General features: G+C 42.5%; 2 protein-coding genes across 2 annotated transcripts; both read right to left on the bottom strand.

Annotated features, from left to right (window-relative positions):
- Nucleotides 1-849: 849 nt before the first annotated feature.
- Nucleotides 850-3,485, bottom strand: tpgs1 (tubulin polyglutamylase complex subunit 1). The gene is made up of 2 exons (XM_080415226.1): nucleotides 3,155-3,485; nucleotides 850-2,217 (listed from the first exon to the last, which is right to left on the bottom strand). The coding sequence occupies exons 1-2, from the start codon at nucleotides 3,475-3,477 to the stop codon at nucleotides 1,563-1,565; spliced, it is 978 nt and encodes a 325-aa protein (XP_080271352.1). The 5' UTR covers nucleotides 3,478-3,485; the 3' UTR covers nucleotides 850-1,562.
- A 1,004-nt stretch (nucleotides 3,486-4,489) lies between these two features.
- Nucleotides 4,490-17,715, bottom strand: LOC308074956 (inositol-3-phosphate synthase 1-A-like). Its single transcript, XM_080414523.1, has 11 exons — nucleotides 17,578-17,715; nucleotides 16,527-16,649; nucleotides 15,420-15,581; nucleotides 14,306-14,435; nucleotides 11,163-11,356; nucleotides 10,003-10,152; nucleotides 8,446-8,661; nucleotides 7,586-7,750; nucleotides 7,212-7,325; nucleotides 5,401-5,618; nucleotides 4,490-5,011 (listed from the first exon to the last, which is right to left on the bottom strand). Exons 2-11 carry the CDS (start codon nucleotides 16,638-16,640, stop codon nucleotides 4,831-4,833), a joined length of 1,644 nt encoding a protein of 547 aa, XP_080270649.1. The 5' UTR covers nucleotides 16,641-16,649; nucleotides 17,578-17,715; the 3' UTR covers nucleotides 4,490-4,830.
- Nucleotides 17,716-18,080: the final 365 nt, after the last annotated feature.

The raw sequence follows: 18,080 nt of genomic DNA, 5'->3' as shown, positions 1-18,080 counted from the left end.
CTAGCGGCTGGAATCACATCATAGACATGAAAGTATTACAAGATCTTTATTTTTATGCTCTATATACTAGGGAGCATATCAAGTAAACTACTAACAAACCAGCTCAGAGGCCTTGTGGATAGAGTATCCGCCCTGAGATTGGGAGGTCAGAGTTCAATTCCCTGGCCGCCTGGCTGGGTCATACCTCAGCATCAAGGGTTGCATGGATTGGGGGTAACATTATATTTAATGCTGCAAACCAGAGCTCATTTTAATGAATAGACTATTTTTTTATTCTAAACAATCTGTATGTTAATTCAAATAGCTAGTACTTCTGAAGTGGTTGGAGGTGGTCTCTCTACTACTCTTACATTGACACATTTAGACCATGGTGCTGGGGCCACCTACTGGTTGTCAATTAGTAACCTACTGCCTGAAGCTCATAGGCACACTGACCATATATGGCTATTCTCCACATCACGTCACTCTTAACAAAAAACAAACAAAAAAAGAGTCAGGAAATACTGGAGGGTTAGTCATCATTTTTAAAGCAGTATGTGGGTTCACAGTGATAATTGGAATTAAGCTCTTGTAGGCCTTATGTTTACGTCTTTGGGGGCTTTGATTTATTATGGAAAAAAAACTCTCCAGAGTCTCATCTCTGACAGCTTTATAGCCCATTAAAAAGGATAGAAGGCTTTTATTTTATTTATTTATTCATTTATTATCCCCCCCACCACTTATTTTCTGGCATCCAGCTGCTTTGTGTAAATTGGGGTTAGGTTCAATACATGTTCAACTTAGCCAATTAAAGGGCAATGCCACTCAGTCTACACATTTACATAATGTTTTTTTAATGACCCTGGACAATATATAGTGAACTACGCTCCCAAAGTTAGAGACAGCATTAAAAACTCTGGCTTGTGTTACCAATGTACAACCACCAATGTACAAGCAGGAGCAACAGCATTAACAACAAATTACTCTGCAAACTCATACAATATTTGTCTGGACTTTTATATGTTACATATTACAAACATATTATATATCTTTATAATAATTATATGTTTAATATTTTTTTATAATAAACATATTAACCAATAAACATATTATATCATGTTTTCAGTTCCACACTAGCAAATGCATTTTCAGTTCATCTTCTTTAACGCATCCTTATGAATCTGTACATTAATGTCACATTTACATATTGTTTCTCGCCAATGTTCTGTCTCATAACTGGGGCAGGCTGTGCTATTGTTCCCCTCTTTTTGAAATGATGAAAAGTTGCCCAAATTAAGCTTAACTTTATGGGAATTGGATGGATGCATAATTCCATTAAATGCTTGTTTATTATTTTCATAAATACAATATAAATAAAAAAAAATAACTCCCTATGGGGAGTTGTGGGAGTGGGGGTATGGAGGTGGGGGAGATGGGGGGTACAGGGTATAGGGGGGAATTATGTTGGGGGGGCCTGGGCCAGTAAGGGGGGGGGGGGGGTCACTTAGGATGGGGCCAAACACTCGCAGGGCCCTTTTTACTAGTTAAACTGTAAGTGATGAGAATACATAGTAAAATTAAGACTATGACACAACTCTAACTCTGGTGATAAAGAGCTCTGCCGCAGCATTCTCAAACTCTTTTGCATCCATATTTCCACCTGCCCCCCCTGTCTGGGCCTCAGCCATTGCCTGGGCCAGCTTGCAGGGAGATATTTTAGCACTGGCCTCCAGATAGCGGTTCGCCTTCAGGTTAGTCTCCAGACAGGGATTGGCTTTAGTGTTAGCATTAGCACTGCGGTTCGTATCACAGCCCTGGGAGGTCTCCAGAGCTTCCTGGAGGGTCCCCAGTACAGCCACGCAAAGTGCCCGACCCGCAGGCTCCTCATCAGGGCAACACACCTCAGCATAAAGTCTCTGTGCCTGGCGTATATAGTCTGAGAACACAGCGCACGTGAGCACACCGTGACGGAAGACATCGTAGGGGACGGCTTCATGGTCTTGGCAGTGGAGGCGTCGGAGGAGAGGAGCAGAGGTAGATGCAGGGACTCCGCCTTCACTGCACAAGCACTGGAGTGTCTGGGAGTAGAGGCCACCTCTTACCCCACCACCTGTGGGGCTGTTAGTACTGGAGACATCGGGGCCATCAGGGCCCTCAGGAGCCACACTTAGCCGTCTCTGGGGACCAGTCTGAGCCAGGATGTCATAGGCCACACGCACATTATTGCTGAAGGCAGATCTTGAGATAATGAATGAGAAATAAAAGTACAATAAATCATAGGGGTGTCTAGTAAGAAACAGCCTTTCACTGCTAACATTGCCCCTTTTGTCAGTTTTTAATCGTCAAAATGTTGGACTACAGTGCACTATACACAGCAAAATCTATCTATGTAAAAATGTATAGTTATGGGTCCATTTCTACAGTCTCAGAAATTAAATTGAATCTCAGAATTCTGCAGAGTACAACAGACAGGGGTCTTCAACCTTTTCAGGCCAGGGACCCCCAAACTGATGGGTAGATGGAGCAGGGACCCCCTACCTCGTAGGGTAGGGGGGCTACCACATATATTGTATATTTATGTATAAAATTGTTTTATATTGCCTGCTCCTACGCACCTGCCCCAGTAGGTGTGCAAAATAAAAACTCTCTACAAAATATGTATAAACATACCATGTTATTGTGCATTGTGCCTCCATTTATCTGTTTGCTATGGATTCATGTTATGTTTAAAGACAATTTGACATTTTTGGAAAAAATATAGTTTTTTTTTTTTTTCCCAAACAAAAATATTGTTTAATCAAACAACAATTTCGCGGACCCCCTGCAGTACCTCCACGGACCCCCTAGGGGTCGCGGACCCCCTGTTGAAGACCTCTGGACTAGATGCTTCAGGGTAGTTCATCATCATCACCACCACCACCACCATACAGTCACACATAGCCTATGCCTATGGAGTATGCTTGCTTTAAAAAATATGTTGTCTACAGCCACATGAGATTAAATAGGCCTATGGTTTTAATATCTATAAATCAGGATGTAGCCTATTGCGTTTTTCTTTAAAATGACATGTCTGCACATATGGTGTTCAGCACATTAATTAAAGCTCAACTTAGGCTATATGTCGTTGTATGACGAAATGTAAATCAGTCTACGGTACGTCCACATTTGAACAGACCTTTGCGAGTGATGCGCCAGCCGCAGGTGCCACAATGCCCTGTTGAGATACTGCTGCTCTCGTGCGCCGCCGTTCGGCTGATCTCCGTCCCTGCACCCACCAACCGTCCCGTTCTCTGTCACAGAGGCGAGGTTGCAAAAGTGGTCGGCTAAAAACCCAATGGGGTCGTCCGATCTGGACTCCACCAGCTTCAGCAGCGCTCCGCGAAGCAGCTCCCCCACACCCATGTGCGAGAGAACGTCCCTCTCGGTTTCTGATTTGGTCGTCTTGACTTCAGACATCATCATCGCCGAAGTAACGCCGGACCTGCGCTTCTCCGCCATTGCTATGATGATGATGATGATGATGATGCTGCTGCTGCTGCTGCTGCTGCTGCTGGGAAGAAACGACAACGGAAGTGGTTCATCATACCTCTACTGAACCCGGCCGTTCGGAAAATGTAGTCGTTTCCCAGACAGAGGTGGATGCAGTGTATACTCACATTTTTTTTACTTAAGTAAAAGTATCTGCGATCTACTGCAATGCAGAAATACTCTGTTACAAGGAAAAGTCTGGAATTTAAAATGTACTTGAGTAAAAGTACAAAAGTATTGGCATCAAAATGTACTTACCAAAAGTAAAAGTAGTACTCATTATGCAGAATGTCCCGTTTCACAATACATGTATGTATTGTATATACATTTTCAAATAGCCGAAGTATATAGGGATAAAGTATTAATGCATGTTTTGTAATAATAATTCAAATCTACAAAGTGGGAGTAACTAAAATGTCCAAATAATTGTATGGAGTAAAAGTACAATATTTGCCTCTGAGATGTAGTGGAGTAGAAATAAAAGTACTGAAAACTGGAAATACTCCAGTAAAGTAAAAATAGCTCAAAATTGTACTTAAGTACTTGAGTACATGTAGTTACTTTACACCACTGGATTCTGTATTTTCATGTTGATTTTTGAACTGTTTGGTTGCTACTACTATATATGTCTATGAAATTAACTCAAGGACCCCAACGGAAACAAGTCCGCAAGGACTTTTTTGGCCGGACCTTTTAGACAAAAGCATTATAAATGTAACTGTGTTGTTTTACATTATTTTGCCTAATAAAAATTTCAATCAATCAATCAATCAAACACAAGTGTCGAATAAACGTATGACTCCGTATCCAAATCGATATGATGATAAGATCTAAGAGGATGTAGAAAAAGGGATAACTTTATCCCTGCTTGTTGGCTGCTGGTTGCTAAGGACGCTGTCTGACGAATGCGCGCGCGCCTGCATGTGTGCGTGTGTAAAGCAAACTAGCAAGCACAAAGTAGGCTACAAACAATTACAAAAAGTCATTAAGCAAATAAAGTTTATTATCAACTATAAATGCCATTGCTGATATCACAGAATATTCAAGTAGGCCTAGTTTAGACTAATGGTTTTTGCTTATTTGTTTTTTCATATATGTTATAACTGCCTATCCTGTGCAAAAATATATCATTCTAATAAACACAGACCAAGTCTTACTAAATATTTTTGTAACAGTCACTTATAGAAGACAACTAGAGACAGACAGACAGACAGACAGACAGATTCAGTTGTCATGACATGCAGAACGTTAACTTTTGCCATGAGAGACGATATAATTGCACTTTAGCTTTCTATCAAGGGCAAGTAAGGTCATCTGCAGTGATTATACTTTTGTCGCCTCAATGACATGTACACCAACTCCATTCTCCTGAGGTAGATTGCCGTTGCTGAGGGCCTTTTCTTTCTTGACACCATGGATGAGTTTGCTGTGATGAGGCAGGAAGCTTCTTTGCAGCTTGTGCTCAAGGTGCATGTTGCTCTGTGGGGGAAGTCCGAGGCATGCTCTGGAACCAACAAAAAGGAGGCAATCCGCATTAGCCTATATGATGAGAAATTCAAATGTGTGTCACCTTAGACATGGTTCCTGAAATCATCTCTATCATCATCTTCTACCACTCTACCACATATAGTTTCCTATGTCTAGCTTTGGACCCACATTAATCACCCCCTCTCTTCCCTTAATTGACTGTCTCACTCGCTGTCTTCCCTAAACAAAGCAAAAATGCCAAAAACGTCATCTTAAAAAAGTTTTATAATAACACAATAAAATAGATATTTAGATTTATTTGGTACACTGGCGGTCTATATACTGTAAGCCGCAGGGAAAAGCAGTTAGCCTACAGTATATGCATCTAGAGTAAACCCAGCACCCCACAGTAGTGCTGTCTCCAACCTCATTATGTTCTCTATGCAGGCTCTCTGACGGAAGAAAGCGTTGACCAACGGGGCCCCGGCGGGGACTAGGGGAGCCTTGAGGAGGAAGGAAAGCAGGGCCAGGACACTGTGGAAGGACTGGAAGTCCTCCTCCCCCTGGGGACGGATGGTGATCCGCTGACACAGCTCAGTCAGAATCACCAGGTCCAGAATGATTGGACTGGCTAGCAGTGAGTCCTTAGGACAAAAGGTACAGTAGTGAGTGAGTGTGAAAATGTGGCAGAACTTTTGAGAATGCAGTACATAAGGCAGTAAGATTGCCTTTAATATCACATTGAAAAGCATGTGAAATACAATGGGTTTGGTACTGAAACTAAGCCCTATTCATACAGGACTAACAATAACTGGGGACATCCAGTAATGTGTAATAAGTTGTTTGTCATTTTTGTCCAGAGTGAAACTGCCATGTCTGTAATTTGTCAAGTAAAAATTCCAACAGCAATTACCTACTATAATTCTGTGCAGATAGAGGTCCCCTATATTAGGGGCGGCCATAGCTGAGTGGTTAGTGAGCCCGCCTAGGGAACCAGAGGCCCTGGTTGCCCCAGGTTCGATTCCAGGCTATCCCAGCATATGTGCCGATGATATGAAATTTGTCCCTGAGCAAGACTCTTAACCCCAATTGCTCACAGGTTCTCATTGGAAACAAGACCGCAAGGACTTTCATGAACGACCTGTTAAAAGGAATTATCCTCAATCAAAACAGCTAAAAAGTTATTTTAGCTGTAATTTGCCTTTTAATGTGCAGTTTCCATCTTCCAGCATTTTAAATGGATGTAGTGGTGACATTAATGCAGAAATTTCAGTGCACACTTCTCTCTTTTATGGATGGGCACCCGAGCAGGACCACCAAATATTTTTTTCCCCAGACTATGTGGTTATGAATAATCTCCTCAAATTAATGCTGAAAGTGCGGTTCACGGATAAACAATAAAAAAGACGATACCCAATCGGATGGGTGCTGGATCAAGACATACCTAATGAAATTGAAACAGAATAATCTACACACCAAAAACCTCCGGTGGATTTTTTAATATCTTCTAGACTAGAATGAGCAAAAAGGCTCTTCCCCAGACTTCTGTTTCATACAGAGAGTTGCCATCTTAAAACCCTATTCACACAGTGCTAGAATTACCTGGTGACCAATGGGAATTAGTAATAATTGCGGAGGTTATCTGCAATCTTAATCCTCTGCGAATGGACCAGGTCTCTAATTTGGAAAGTAAATGTGAGTATAACACAGTCTTCGCTTATCTCGTGCAAATGCACTGCACACAATTACGAGGTCCCCAGGTGATACTAGTCCTCTGTGAATAGGGCTTTAATACCCATAGTGCCTATTCCAAACTCACACGATACAACACGTCAGTTGTACATTCTCATAAGTAGTGGGGTTCACCCCATTCACTAATTAGTTTAATCATGTGTCCAATGCCTAGAATTGTCTTGCTCTTATGGCTCACCTATTACCTCACTCTGACAAAACAGTGGTACATTTAAGCACATTTCAGAATTGGCTTACTCCCATGTGAATGAGCTGCAAAAACGGAGGTCAGTGGGTAATTCCTCAATTATATGAGGTGCCCGTATAAGTGCATTAGCATCAAAGATTGGAAACTTGACTGAAGATTATATATTATAACGGGATGGCACCAATGCATTCAAGTTGGAAATTCATCAGTAGTTTAAATGCTGTATGCGCACATTTCACGGATAAATACAAATGTACTTCTACATTCGTAGACGTGTGAACATTTAGTGACAACTAACCTCACAGGTGTTGTGCAGTACAATGGTGTTGGTCCCTCCCATCATGATTTCAGAGGTGTATTCATCCATGGCACGCTTGCTGTCTCCGACATAGGGGACATACTTAATCACCACCTGTAAACATTCCATTATCTGTTAGTTAGGCCGGTAGGTACTACCTACCTGCACCCCAAGTGCACACGCACGCACGCACGCACGCACACACGCACGCACGCACGCACGCACGCACGCACGCACGCACGCACGCACGCACGCACGCACGCACGCACGCACGCACGCACGCACGCACGCACGCACGCACGCACGCACGCACGCACGCACGCACGCACGCACGCACGCACGCACGCACGTGAAGAAAGTGCGCAGAAACTCACACAGTGGTCAGGTTTCTCTCCAGGCTGGTACAAGATGGGGTTGGACTGAACCATGTCATCCACCACATTGCTCTTGGAGATCTCCTTGGAGCGGAACTGCAGCGGAGCCGAAAGGTTCTTCCCATCATTGTTGCCAAGGTGATTGTAACTCACAATGGAGGTAGGCTGTTGTGGAGACAGGAAACTCAAATCTCAAGTCAGTGAGTACATACCATCACAATCACCAACCTCGACTATTTTAATCGAGAAACGGGAAAAAGTGGGGTCGTCGACTCGTCGTGACCAGCGTCAAAGACGACCATTTGACTCCTCATACACACATACAGCTCCAACATACAGAGAACCAGCAGCACACAGGAAAGACAACACACACAAGTGTCAGCTGCGTCAAGAAAACTCACGTGGGGGCGAGTTGCGATCGCTACAATATTAATTAATTTCATTGATAAGATAGGCTTACTGCTGTAATTTCATTTTCTAATACATATTCATATATAAGGCCAGCAAAGTATGCTTTTATTTTAAGATATTCTTTATTTCCACTTTGAAATTGCACTATAAATAAAGAGTGGGGTCGCCAATAAAATTCCCCCATAAAATGGGTTGTGGTATAAAAAAGTTTGAGAACCCCTGCATTAGAAGCAGCGTAATTATCTGATACTAGTCAGAGTAATTATCTGATACCGAAGTAAAATTGATTTTATCATTAATTTTCACCACAGATATGGTGCCATGTAGGGAATGCCTCCTGCATAAAATGCTCATCTCTGCCATAGTCATTGTGTCATGTAACACAATGACACAATGTTAGATTTATGTTAAATTATCAAATCATGTTAAATGATTAGATCTCCTCTCACCTTGATACCTGCGCTGACCAGGAAGTCCACCAGCACTGACTTGATCTTTGTTTGACCGGACTTGAAGTCATCCCCACCAATGAACACCCCTCTCTGCACCGCCAGCTCCACAGCCCCAGGGACAAAGGTGTTCTGCGGGGCCCCATTGATGTACGCGCAGCCCTCCAGTATACTGGCCACCGCGAACAGTGTGGAAGGAGAAACCTCTGCACCAGACTTTGAAGATATAAGGAAACAACCAGCGTTTATTCCTATTAAACTTATAATTGTGGCAGAACTTGACAACACCTGTCTGTCTCATTAGTTGAACACAGAGCAGAGAGACCACCAGGCATGCAAGGCGACATGTTTCTCCCAGGACAGTCTTTACACTATCTCTGTAGCACAACTGTAGCATAGTCTGTGGTGATTATGTAAAGTTATGGGATTTGGCGAAGGTAATACACCTGAAAGACATCATCAATGCTGACAGCAGTACAACAGGTGTACTGCAGACTGGAGATAAAATAAACACTAGCGCGAGAGCAAATCATAATTTCATTCTCCACCATCAGAGATTAGAAACAGACGACTATTTCAGGCCTGCGGTGAGTTTTGAATTAGTGTGTGTGTGTGTGTGTGTGTGTGTGTGTGTGTGTGTGTGTGTGTGTGTGTGTGTGTGTGTGTGTGTGTGTGTGTGTGTGTGTGTGTGTGTGTGTGTGTGTGTGTGAGTGAGTGAGTGAGTGTGTGTGTGGCGCGTGCGTGCGTGCGTGCGTGCGTGCGTGCGTGCGTGCGTGCGTGCGTGCGTGCGTGCGTGCGTGCGTGCGTGCGTGCGTGCGTGCGTGTGCCCACAGTAAAGTGTTAGGAAGAGTAATCTTTTTATCCTTTAAGCTTTATTAATCACACAATGTGATGTAGGATTACTGGTTCCTAGAATTAGTTTGAGATTAAAGTAGAATGGGTAGCTCATAACCGCTAGGCATTGACATAATTTAGTCTTGTTTCCCATTACACCTGTAGCCCTTGAATGTCATGGGAAGAAAGCTTTTGCTTGTATAACTCTTGTATACACCTTTTCATTGTTTGCTGATCTATTTTACAGTACAGTGGAGAGAAATAGGAAAGAGTTGTAGAGAGCAAGGAAGTAACATATAACACAGGTCAAGAGCTAGATTTGATCTCCACCACCATGGAGACTGGGGTTTGATTCCTCCGCAGTGCCTCCCTCTGGCTTGGCCAGGCGTTCCAACAAACACAACTGGCCATGTTCGTGGGTGGGAGGCCAGCAGGGGAGGGGGAGGGCTTCCCACCCAGGCTAGCAACTTCTACAGGTTGGTCAATGGGCTTGTTCAGCAGGGAGCAGAACTGGGTATAACAGAGATAGTGTGTTCCTCTGCATGCGTTATGCCCTCACTGTCAGGTGAAAAGAAGTGACTAGCGACTCCATGTGAATCAGAGGAGATGTGGTTGTCTACACTCTCCCCAGACCAACAGTAGGGGTTGGCTGGCAGTGACAGGGACTATAAAAAGATGGGGGGGGGGGTATACAGTACACAGTACGTATACTTTAGTGGTTACCTTAATGGCAGCCAACAGGTTCTGAGCTGTGTCATTGACCCCGGGGATGATGCTACAGAAGCGTTCAGTGTTGGCGGTCCACAAGACGATGACTTTGTCCACACTGCTTGACCGCCGGAAGTCTCTAATGTCATCTCTGATCTGTTCCATCTAGAGACGAAGAGGTAGTTAGAGTGAACACCACACAAAGGAACATCATTTCTTTTGCCTCCTTACTCATCCTCAAATTCTCGTCTTATGGGAAAAAACATCTCCCTCAAACACATCTTGGTTGCGGGACTTATAGTGTAATTTCTGAAATTGGCATTGGCATTCAATTTGTTGTCCATGAATCTGTTGAGAACTTTCATAAACATTGGCAGCCTCTCATCTCTCACTTTGAAACAATGTGTGATTATATTTGAAATATTATAAATTGCCCTGGGATGTGTACATGCATCTGAATCTGTGTAGCTACTGTGGACACAGGGAGGCTATGTGTAGGTTCGAGGGTGTGGGTAATTTGTGCATCCTGGATTATAATTTATAACTGCAGGCAACGCTTGAGGTTGAGATAACATGATTATTTTTTATCTCCACCAGGCCGGAACGGCCGGGGGCGGGGATTGTTTTCGGTCCTGTGAGTCTGTCTGTCTGTCCATCTGTCTGTGAGCAGCTAATCTCGGGACCTGTAGATGGTAGGCTAGACCATAAGGCCATGGTGCGAAGTTACGCCGTTAAAGGAGCATTTCACTCCTGGAAGAACTTACAGTCACTCAATGTTAATAATATTTGTAGTAGATAACAGTAGAAAAAAATTGAAATTTGCACCCTATGGCCAGAAAAATATAGAAGTCTGTGTGTTTGACTGGGGTTTGACTGGACTGCTGCATTACTACAATGACCATAATGCTTTGGGGCACTGCCCTTCCTTGTGGGGAGGGGAGTCTGCGTGGGGGTGTGGTCTACATTGTAGTCAGGAAATAAGGTGAGATAAAGAGACTATGAGTCATTTGACTCATAGTCTCTGAGGATATGGATAAAAATCAAAAAATACAGATAAAACACAAAAAACACACCAGGATCATGTTTATGGGTCCTAGACCTAGATAGAAATAGGGGTTTGATACAAAATCGGCAAAATGTCCCTTTAAAACATGACACAGAGACTTGAGGCTAACCTGCTCAGCCATGGTCCCTGTGAGCACATTGTCAGCTCGGCTCTCTTGGTTAGCCGCAATGAATTCTGGGATATAGATGGAAGCCCTGGGTCTCAGGCAGCACATGAGAGGACGGAGCTGCTCCTGCACTGACCAGTCAAGCACTGCAGCTCTCTCCATCGCACGACCCAGGTCCAACGATGAGATGTCCCATCCTAATAATAAAGCATGCACACACACACAAAAAAAATGAAAAAACAATTCAATTCAATTCAATTCAATTCAATTCAATTCAATCTTTATTTCAGACTCAGGGTCCATATAGCAAAACATGACAATCACACAGTAAAAGCAATAAAAACATAAAATAAAATAAAAAGAAATAAAAGAAAAACACATAAAAACAGTCCAACTACAGCTTTTCAACGTCCGTAGAGGCTGTTACGCCAATGTCTCCATATCGTGGAGGAGTACCGAGTAGAACTTTTGACAGGGTTAATTAAAATCTTAATAACATGATTGTCAGACTTTTCAAGACGACATATGAATTTGTACATTAAATTTCTTAACAGGGCTTGACATGTAGGTACCCCCAGGTTTACAAACAGCTGGCTGGCACTGTGCCATCTTGGTACCCTTACCAGCAACCGTAGAGCATCATTATATGCTACTTTTAGTTTTCGCATGCTGCTAGCTTTGTAGTTACTCCATAAGTGAGCCGTATACAATGGTGTACAGAATGCTTTAAAGAGTGAAACCTTGACATGTACAGAGCATTTGTGAAATTTCCACATTAGTATGTTTGCCTGGGCATACAATTTGCATCTTTGTCTATGGATGTCTTTGTCATCAGAGAGATCATCGGATATACAGTGTCCTAGGTACTTAATCTCACTGCACACAAGTAGTATGTTGCTACTGAGAATAAAATTAGGAAATACTGCCTTTTTATCATCTTTACTTCGCACGATCATGATGCTACTCTTCTTGGCATTATATTTTATATTAAAATCAATGCCATACTGGGAGCAAACCCTGAGAAGCTGTTGTAAGCCTGCACTGTACGGGGAATAGATAATCAAATCATCTGCATACATAAGGTGATTGACTACAGAGTCACCTATGACACATCCAGTTTTACACTGGTTCAGTTTCCTAGACAACCCATCCATGTATAAATTAAATAATAGTGGAGACAAAATCCCCCCTTGCTTAACACCATTACCAACATAGAAATGTTCGGACACAGTATTTCCCCACTTCACCTGCATAGTCTGGTGTGCATACCAAAAGGCTAGTATCCTTATAATGTACTTGGGTACCCCTCTTTGGCACATTTTGTCAAATAACTTGAAATGATTCAACCGGTCAAATGCCCTAGAAGCATCAATAAAACAAAGAAACATGGTGGAATTCTGGCTTCTATATTTTGCAATAATGTCCTTTAAAGCAAAAATACACATATCAGTGCCATGTTTCCTTTTAAATCCAAACTGGTTGTCAGCTGTGGTAATATACCTATCCAGTCTGTCCAACAGGATTTTCTCCAATACTTTAGAGAGTATACTAGCTAAAGCAATGGGTCTGTAATTATCAATGCTATTTATTTTCCCAGCTTTGTCCTTAATAACTGGCACAAGATTTAAAGAATTAAAGCTACCCACCAGAAGTTATTGTCACCAATTAAACCCGATCTACTTTGTTGACCGGTGTACCCCAGGGGCCTATATATGGCCCACTCCTTTTTTCCCTCGACACCAAATAAAATAGCTGATCTATATAAGCTCACAACGTGTCGCATTGCAACGTGTTGTGAGCTATTTTTGCAGAATGTTCACCTTTTATGATATGCCCAGAAAAGGGATGGTAGGGTTCAAATAGTCAATGAATAAACGTTATTTTAACCAATGTGCATGATAGAGTATGTTCATACAATATAACTTGTTTATCTGCAGTGGTTGGAAGTGGTCTCCATACCTACTGGTTGACAAGTAGTACTGCCTGAAGCACGGTCAAGTGGCCAAGTGGAGATGCCCACTTGACCGAGCGATGGAAGGTTGGTTTCCCACGCGGGAGGCCCAGGCTCGAATCCCGGCTAGGACATGAGGCGCAGCTCGCGGAGCTAGTTCAGGCAGGCAACTCAAGGGAGCGCGCCATCCCGATCAGGTGACCAGTCACATGCACTCTTCTCCTGATCTGGATGGTCATATATACTGCTCTGCCTACCTGCTCATTCTGGCTTCTCTGTCTGGCTGCGCTGACGTGCTGACGCGCTGCAGCTGTTGCTCCTCTGCTGACATCTGCTGCCTTCGCTTACCTGCGTATGCTGCTCACCATGAATATTCTTATCCCACCGCCTCCCCGGCATTCACCTGTAGGCTCTGTTTCTAGATCCCCATGGGGGTCTTTATTCATTCCCTGTAAATTCTATTTGGCATGTAACATTTATTAAAATGTTCATGCTTACAGGGAATTAATAGACTCAGAGCCCTGACGCCAAACTATGCTTCATATATGCTTCTTATATGCTTCATATATCTATGCTCAAGTATGCTCAATAAATATATATTCTAATCTAATCCAAGAGTTGTCTGACTGAAATGAAACTTTCCGATTGTAGCTTTAAGAATACATTATGCAACATTCCATAAATTAAAAAAACTTTTAAGAAGGAGTGAAAATAGCAGATCTACAAGCTCGCAACACACTGTGAGCTTGCAATGTTCACTAGTTTGGGATAAGGATAAGGATAATTCCTTTAACAGGTCCATTCATGAAAGTCCTTGCAGTCTTGTTTCCAATGAGGGCCTGCGAGCAATTAGGGGTTAAGAGTCTTGCTCAGGGACATATTTCATTTCATTTGACACATTTGCTGGCCTGGAATCGTACCTGGGGCAACCAGGGCCTTTGGCTCCCTAGGGGAACCACTGCTCTATGAGCTAATATTTCCCAACCCTTCTCCTAAGGAATGACCAACATTATGTAAAAAGACAACTCTGACCTCTCTGGCTGTCTAAGGGAGATTCTCTCTCTCTCTCTCTCTCTCTCGCTCTCTCTCTCTCTCTCTCTCTCTCTCACACATATATCACCTCACCCACGTTGCCACTTATCAGTTAACGGGTGAAAGGTCAGACTTCATGCTGGCTGTGTAGGATCACCCATACCGTCAAAGGTGATATCATCAGGGTGCACCATAGGCAGGAGGTCACGAAAGGGCACGTTGACCTCTCCCTCCGGCCCTGACCCCAGACAAACAGTAGACGCCTGCAGAAGTGAGCCAAAATAGTTTGCTCTCTAAAGAATGTGGAAGAATGGAAGGAAAAGGGAAAAGGTTACAATAACAACCACTCTACTCTCAGTTGAATCATCACCCATCATATGTTATATGTTTATTATCATTTTAACAAATTATTCATATTTTATATCAAGGGGAAGACAATGAAGTTGAAGAAAGCTGCGCAGAAAAAACATCTGTCAATTTAACACTCAGATTTAAGTGAACGCTGCATAGCTGAGAAAGAGAAGTAACAATGGCCATTTAAGGTAAAGATGTGAAGACCTAGAGTCAATTAAGCTCCAAACGGTCTAGTGGACCTGTCAGCATGTCAAAGATATTAATGAGATTTCTCCTCTCTGGCGCTGCAGGGTGGAATTCCCAAACAGTAGTCTATTAAATTATCATACCATATTAAACAACATGTAAAAAGTTAATTGATTTCAACAACCAAAAATGTAAGTGCACAGCAGAAGAAGCAAATGGCAAATTAAACTTTTTAGTCAATAAGATATCAATCATTTCGGGACACCGATGGCCTAGTGGTTAAGGCGCATACCACCGCTCTATTCTGGCCCAAGCTATACCCGTACCCGCGGAACATTAGCCGCGAATCTCTACCCATTACCTGTGAAATACAGGTAATGTATTTCACAGGTAATGGGTATACTTTGGCTGTTCAAAAATAGCAGATCTACAAGCTCGTAATGCGGCACTCGGTGCTTGAACATCTTGAACATTTTGCAAATCTTTGAATATATATATTTTTTCAAGCAAAAATTTTTAACTCAAATCTTTGCTTCTGGGGGTCCCTGGCACAAAATATTTTGAGATGGGGGTCCGATGGGGGTCTGTAGAATCGGAATCGGAACCTCAGGTCTTAATGGGTTAATAAATACTCAAAATGTTTTACTTAGTTACAGTACTCAAGTACAAAACAAATGTACTTAGTTACTGTCCAACACACACTGCTTGCATGTGTGTGTGTCGCTCTCTCCTCACACCTTTTCTCCAGTCTTGGTCCTCCAGGTGAGGCCCAGTCTGTTGGCCAGTACGGCAGCAGTGACTGTCGTCCCATTGTTTCCCCCCCAGCCCACCAGCATGACACCCAGTCGGGGCACATGGCGCTCTGTGTGGAATGTCACCTCGCTGGTGGTCGGGGTTATCTGAAACAAGAAGATTCAAATGTGAATCTCTCTGTGTGTGTGTGTGTGTGTGTGTGTGTGTGTGTGTGTGTGTGTGTGTGTGTGTGTGTGTGTGTGTGTGTGTGTGTGTGTGTGTGTGTGTGTGTGTGTGTGTGTGTGTGTGTGTGCATGCGCGCGCTCACATGTGTGAGAGTGCGATTTCATAAATGCATGCTTGCATGTAGGCAGGGCAGGGTTGAAATACGGAATCGTCCCTTATTTGGAAACTAAAAGACCCTTATTGAACACACTTTGTTCCTTATTTGGGGGAATTAATCAATGACACACATCTTACAAGCTCAAACAGCTCATATACATAGTAGCCTACCAGGGTTTCTCAAAGTGGGTGTCGTGACCACTTAAACCCTCTATACTTAGTAAAACAGGGTTGCACTATACTTTGTGCTTTCTTTTTTGATCTACAGTACACCAAGTCTCCTTGCCAAAAATAGCCAATCGATTGGCTATTTTTGGCCAATGCTCCCCCCGGAATAGGGATGCTGGGGTTCAAGTGGTTAAATGTCAAGTATAAAGTTCAATCTGTCCTAATGGAAACTGATATTCTCTCAAGTTTTCCTCGTGAAAGGGTTTGTAACAATTCAGGGGTGCTGTGGATGAAAACATTATTTACAGGGAGACCTTTTTTTTTTTTGAGAACCTTGGACATATTTTTTCTATACTCTACACACTAAAATCTCTTGTCTTGGCCAAAAATAGCCCATCTACAAGCACACAACACATCGCAACACAACAGATCTGCTATTTATGGCTAATTTTCCCACCAGAATGTGGATGCTGGGGTTCAAGTGGTTAACATAGGCTAATATACAAAAACTGTACATATACACAGTGAGATTTTTCTGGGTGTCCCTTATTTGAATTTCAGGTAGTTCGCAACCCTACATATAGGCCCTAATAGTGACTTACTGTGATGTTGTTCCCATCTCTGTGTACCGCTGTAGTATGGTAGGAGTACTGAGCTTCAATGTGTGTGTCTGTGTATCTGACATTAGAACTGTTGATGTGAATGTTCTCTGACATGGCTGCAGTCTGCAAAGAGATAAAAAAGAGGATTTAAAAACAGGTCAACGCACCAGCGGGTCAGATCAACCTGACTGCAGTCAGAACAAACCTGCAATTGTAATGTTGATTTAATTTCCATAATGTCGTGAAAAAATTGGCAGCTTCCACACGTTAGTCATGGTATAACCTACTGTGTAGAGCAGGCTATTCAGTAGGCTAGATGCACTCTTCCAACAAATTATTCATGGTAAAAAAAAAATGGATTAAGAGGATGGTTATAGCGAATAGGTTATAGGCTATACACTAACCACTGCACTGCAATGGTGGAAAAAATACTCACATTTCTTACTTAAGTAAAAGTATCAACACAAAACTGCATTGTAGAAATACCCTGTTAAAAGTAAAAGTCCGGAATTTAAAGTATACTTGAGTAAAAGTACAAAAGTATTGGCATCATCAAAATGTACTTAAAGTACCAAAACTAGAAAGTAGGCCTACTCATTGTGCAGAATGTCCATGTCCACAAGTTTTCAAATCTGACATTAGCAGATATAAGCTCACAATGTGTTGCATGGCGACGCATTGAGATCTTGTAGATCGGCTATTTTCAAATGGCCGAAATGTAGGCTATATATAAGGCTGATGTGGTTATCTATGTTTTGTAATAATAATCAAAATCTACAAAGTAAGGCCCTTGCAAATAATCGTAGTGCAGTAAAAGTACAATGTTTGCATCTGAGATGGAGTAGAAGTAAAAGTAGGCTACCTACCAGAAAATTGGAAATACTCCAGTTAAGTGAAAAATTGTACTTATAAGTACAGTACTTGAGTAAATGTACTTAGTTACTTTACGAATTTGTTCGTTAGACTGACGCCGGGAGGTAGTTAGATAGGCTATAGGCCTAGTAGTTAAAGGTTTACACAAGAAACAAGTAAAACGAGAGTATTTGCTTACCCTTTCTTCTAAATGCAGCAAGATACACAATGTTCTCTAAATAAAGCTGATAATACCCCGTAGGCCAACTCTTCGCAGAAAGTGTACACTTGTTGTTCGTCCCCTGAGCCTCAGCATCTGAATAGAAAGCAAGAAGAGGAGTGCTGCGCTGATCTTCCTCTACTCCTCTATCCTGGTCCAAGGCTGATAGGAGTGTCTTATTACAAGACAGTGGTTCTCCACCACTGGTCCGGGGACCACCAGTGGTCCTTGAGGGGGTTCCAAGTGGTCCCCAGCTAAATGATGGAGAGTTGGAAACCAAAATGGGCCCTTATTAGGTATATCTTTCTTCAGAGCGTAAAATGAAATGAAAATGTTTCATTTTACGCGAGTTAAATTAATGTTAAACATCTGCATTACTTAATTAAATAATTGTTATGTTTGATCAACTTCTCTCCTATGGCATCGGTACCAACATCAATACAGCATGGAATTGTGGACAAAATCGTATCCTAATCCAACAA

This window comes from Gymnoscopelus braueri, assembly GCF_963280865.1.
Source record: "Gymnoscopelus braueri genome assembly, chromosome: 19".
Taxonomy (NCBI): domain Eukaryota; kingdom Metazoa; phylum Chordata; class Actinopteri; order Myctophiformes; family Myctophidae; genus Gymnoscopelus; species Gymnoscopelus braueri.
Note: the sequence above shows the minus strand (reverse complement) of the source record. Positions and strands in the feature narration are given on the sequence as shown.